The sequence below is a fragment of the Chiloscyllium punctatum genome, chromosome 7 (genome assembly GCF_047496795.1).
Source record: "Chiloscyllium punctatum isolate Juve2018m chromosome 7, sChiPun1.3, whole genome shotgun sequence".
Classification (NCBI taxonomy): domain Eukaryota; kingdom Metazoa; phylum Chordata; class Chondrichthyes; order Orectolobiformes; family Hemiscylliidae; genus Chiloscyllium; species Chiloscyllium punctatum.
The window spans coordinates 37,353,075-37,357,725 of record NC_092745.1 but is presented as its reverse complement, the minus strand read 5'-3'; the positions used below and the strand labels follow the sequence as shown (position 1 = coordinate 37,357,725).

The following is a 4,651-nucleotide window of genomic DNA, read 5'->3' as shown; positions in this document are numbered from 1 at the left end:
AGGGAAGTGGGGGGGTGTGGAATGGGGTGTCAATATGAGAGGGACTTTATAAAATTTCTTTCACCACCTCCAGTTGCTTTGGTTATGATGGTAAATATGGTACCATATTTATACATAGCAAGATTCCACAAGCAGAAGGGTGGTAACGACCATATCACTATAGATAATGGTTAAGAGGTGACTTGTGTCCCAGACATGAAGAAAGACTGTCCTGCTTTGCCTGAAAATAGTGCTATTTGTCTTTTACATCCACCACCATGGCTAAGGCATCACAAGTAAACGTGTTTCTCCTTCCAATTTGTGTAATCTCCGACAAAGTTTCATTGAAGCATGAGGGCCAAAGCATGCTCTGAAATCTTACTCTCTGCTGCTTGAAACCAGTTCAGGAGCTGTTATGAGCTGAAAATATGTTGCTGGAAAAGCGCAGCAGGTCAGGCAGCATCCAAGGAGCAGGAGAATCGACGTTTCGTGCACCAGCCCTTCAGGATTCCTGAAGAAGGGCTGATGCCCGAAACGTCGATTCTCCTGCTCCTTGGATGCTGCCTGACCTGCTGCGCTTTTCCAGCAACACATTTTCAGCTCTGATCTCCAGCGTCTGCAGTCCTCACTTTTTCCTCCCAGGAGCTGTTATCAACCAAGTTTTAAGACTATATTCAACGAATGATGAATTGACCAGGTCAAAAGCTGCTCCAGCTGCCTTTATTTTGAAGACATGTGTAAAATGATATTTAAGGAAATTAATGACTTTTTGAAAATGGTGTCTTATTTTCTTCCTCAGATCGGCGTCAGTGGTGTGGAATTGTCATTCTCCTTATCATCTTGGTCGTGGTGCTGATCTTATTGTTCACTATCTAAGCCTGAACTGTTTGTGTTGGAGAGGGAGAATGGAAGAGCGGGTGCAAAAGGCTAGACAAGAGAACAGCCCTGTACTTTGTGGTGCATGCTTTCCATGGGTGGGCCTGGTTGTGAGGTGTTTCTCTAGCAAACATGTCCTACTAACCCGACCATTGACATTACTAACTGCAGAATTATTGTTTTATTCCAGTCATTCACTTGCAAAAAATGCTGAAATGAAAAGACAGGTCTCTTTTATTCCTCCCCCCCCCCGCCCCCCCCCTCCCAACAAACCACCTCCCAAACTCTACCTTGCAACTCTGAGGGAAGGAGATCAATTGTCGGGTATTTCCCCAAATCACTGCTTTACAAATATTCCATTTTTTTTTAAAACACGTATGTTTTTGGTCAACATCTTAGTGCCTTAAGCAAATGATGTAGGCAGTTTGCCATTTTAGCTCACTGGTGTATTTGACTCCTGTGATGCACGTATTCATGGTCGACTAGATGTAATCAGCAAGTGAGCGTTTGCCTGTTTCTGACTGCACGGCTGATAAGCTAGCAACCATTTTACACTTTTGTCCTTGGCTGACCCGTTGTTCTCATGAGGATTGGGTAATGAGCTGGCCTTGGGAGAAAACTGCGCAAATCAATTCCAGTCCCCCTCATGACTGACATTTAGGGGTCCATCACACTCTGATCCTGAGCTCCTGTCACATTCAGAGGGCAATTTATTTTGGCGATATTAACACAAACTGATCTTGGTCAAATACACGTGTATTACCCAGTATCCTACCAGATGAGGTGCTGATGTCACTAATATAGAAGACCAGGCTAATGTTCTGAGGGCATCAGTTCAAATCGCACCCTGACATCATGTGCAATTTAACTTCAATTAATAAATCTAGTCTAAGTAATGGTGACCATGAGAACCATTGTTGATGTAAGAAAAGAAACATTCGAGAACCAAATGTCCTTGAGGGAAGGATATCTGCCATCCTTACTTGGTCTGGCCTGACATGTGACAGTAGTGTGAATGACTCTTCCCAGTCGTCTGAAATGGCTGGGCAAGTTCAAGGGCAATTTAGGGTGAGTACCAAATGCTGGCCTTGCCAGTCACACTGACATGAATGAAAAGATTAAGAATTACCCTTTCCCAGTTAGATGTCAGCATTGTTCTGATGTAGCACAGCTCACTTTTTGGAAAAAAACATTGGGGCAAGGTGTATGGGCCAAGTGGCCTTGTTTGCAAAGGTGGGAGTGCATCTAAAATATTCTGTGCTCAAGAATTTCAAGCAACAACTTGGACAGAGTTTTAGATGCACATGCCAACTGCTCACCAGTCTCAATGTTCATTATCTTCGTCCTCCCACTGCGCCCAGATTTCCTCTAATCTGCAAATCCTCCCTGGTGTTTGCCTTTAAAATCAGTTTCTTTCCAGGCAAGAACATTTCCAAGAGTAAACTTTTGCAATGTGTACACAACTTCAAATACAGTTGGCATGATTAAAATGTCCTTGTGATTAGATTGCACTGAACTTTGTGCGCGTGTCACCTGCATTTTGTATCTATATTTTTGCACTGACTGTAATGAGACACTACTTTTCTGCTATCTTTTGTTCCTCTCTGGAGAAATAACGGCTAAAGTAATTAGACTACCAGTGCACGCCACTGAAAAAACCCTTGCGTTCCTTAATTGGGGCAAGTTTGTGCCTATAGACCTTCTACTTGCCCATTCTGTTGCTTGCAGAAACTCTTTACTGCCAGCCCTGCTCCAACAACCTGAATCCTGCAGGGTGTGGATATTCCCAGGTTCAGTCCCCACTCAGTGCTTATCTCTGTGTAGCAGTAGTGTACTGCTTGATTTTGGAGGAAGGGACAGGATGTCAACCAGATTTCTAGCTCTTGTTGACTGGCAAGTGACCTGGTTCACTGTGTCTGTATGGATTTTGGAAGCGAGTGGGGTGAGCCTTGGATTGCAACACTGCTCATATGATTGCTTTCTGACACTCTGGGTAAATAGATATGGTTTAGGTGTCTGGAACTATACTCTGTCTCCAGACAAGGATAGTGGTGATGGAAGCCTTTTGGGGAGAATTGGGGTGATGTTGCGACATGAATTTGTTGCAGTGATGATTAGCTTCAAAGCATTTAAAGAATGATCTAATCGAGGCGTTTGAAATTATCAAAGTCGTCAGGAGGATGGTTTGCGAAAACCTTTTTGCTCAGCCAACATTTAAAATTGGAATTGGTTTAATGGACAAATCTTTTTTTTTTAAAACAATGAATGTTTAATTTTTCTAATACAGTATTAGCTGACATTTAGGTGCAATTTTAAAAAAAACAAAATTGGTGTTAGGGCTGTTGTGATCATTGTAAAAGTTAAATCATCCAAAAGTACTTTAATGTGGTCCAAAACCCATGTTGGATGTGATGTTACCATCTTTGAGAAGTCTGTTGGAAAGCACTTGAGAAGAAGCTTGCTGATGACACCTTCATGCAACTAAGCATTGAAGAGTAACCCTTGCTCCCTGGATTTTGCCAGAGGAGCAGTAAAGGAACAGTGACCAATCCCTGTCACCACTCTAGGCTACATTGTAGATGTATCTCCCAAGGTATCTAATAGGGTGGTAGAGGGTCATGGCCATGGACACTCTGTAGATGCCAAGTGTGGCACTGTAGGTAAGCAGTCTCTCCTGAGTCTGAAACTCGTGGGTTCATAATTGTAATTGTGCATGTAATTTAGGTTCACGCTCCCAGTGCTGTGCTGAGAGGGTGCTGCACTATCAATATGCAGTCTTCTGATTGATTGAGGTCCTCTCTGGTTTCACCAGAAAGCATAAAACATCTCATCATCATTTTGAAGAGCAAGACTGACCTGGACAATGTTTATCCCTCATCCTACATCAATGTATATTTTTTAAAGTTATAGGCTCATTATCACCTTGTTGGCTGCGTGATCTTGCTGCGCACAAACTGTTTCCTACATTGAAAAAATGACTACACTTCAGAAGTACTTAATTGGCTGTTAAACTGCTTTAGGATGTTCTTGAGATAAATTGCCAAGGTAACTTTGTGTCTTCTGATCTCTGTCTTGCAATCTGGTGTGTAAATAAATGATGTATAGTTATCCTCTCTGCTTTGACTCCTGAATGTTCAATTGGAAAGAAAGCTCAAGAGAATGAGGGGCTGTGGTGATAAGGTGCTGTGTGATACACCTACCACAGTATAGCCCTAGGGGTATCTGGGTTTAGGTTTCCAGAGCATGAAACCCAACACTTTGCCGAAATCACACCTCACGCAGCGCTAGTGCAGGTGCATTTATTCGGATTTCTGACACGCCTGCAAAGTGGGAATTAGGAAAAGGCCTCACTCGGGATGTATTCTATGGCAATAGTTAATTTTGGAAGGAGTGTTACACTTTCTATCCTAATTACTCTATGTGATGGAGCCCCTCATTCACAATTACTCCATGTGACAGGGTGCGCCCATTCACAATTACTGCACATGGCAGGGTCTTTCATTCACATTTACTTCATGTGAAAGGGTCCCTTTTTTGTGTACACTTACTGCATAAAAAAGGGTGAGACCTGCACCAAGAGCAGGGACAGCATCGGGGTGAGGGCTCGCACCAGGAGGTGGGGGTTTCTGCGTGGGCAAAGGAAGGTTGACCTTCCCCCTCCATCGCATGCTCAGCCTACTGGCCCGCCCTCCCCACCTGGGGCTAGGAGGCTGAGCCAGCTGATGCTGGGGCCCCTGGACAAAGAGCCAGGCCCAGCAGTCGTGTCCAGGAAGGTCAACTCAGCGGCTGGAGAGAG

General features: G+C 43.8%; 1 protein-coding gene across 2 annotated transcripts in view; it reads left to right on the top strand.

Annotated features, from left to right (window-relative positions):
* Positions 1-3,970, top strand: part of stx6 (syntaxin 6) — a 32,302-nt gene extending 28,332 nt beyond the window's left edge. The window contains exon 7 of one of the 2 annotated variants that reach the window (XM_072573414.1): positions 779-3,970. In XM_072573414.1, the coding sequence (XP_072429515.1) occupies positions 779-1,262 (484 nt within the window). In that variant the 3' untranslated portion in view covers positions 1,263-3,970. The remainder of the gene's footprint in view (positions 1-778) is intronic. The other variant, XM_072573415.1, reaches the window with a different exon arrangement.
* The last annotated feature ends 681 nt before the right edge of the window (positions 3,971-4,651 follow it).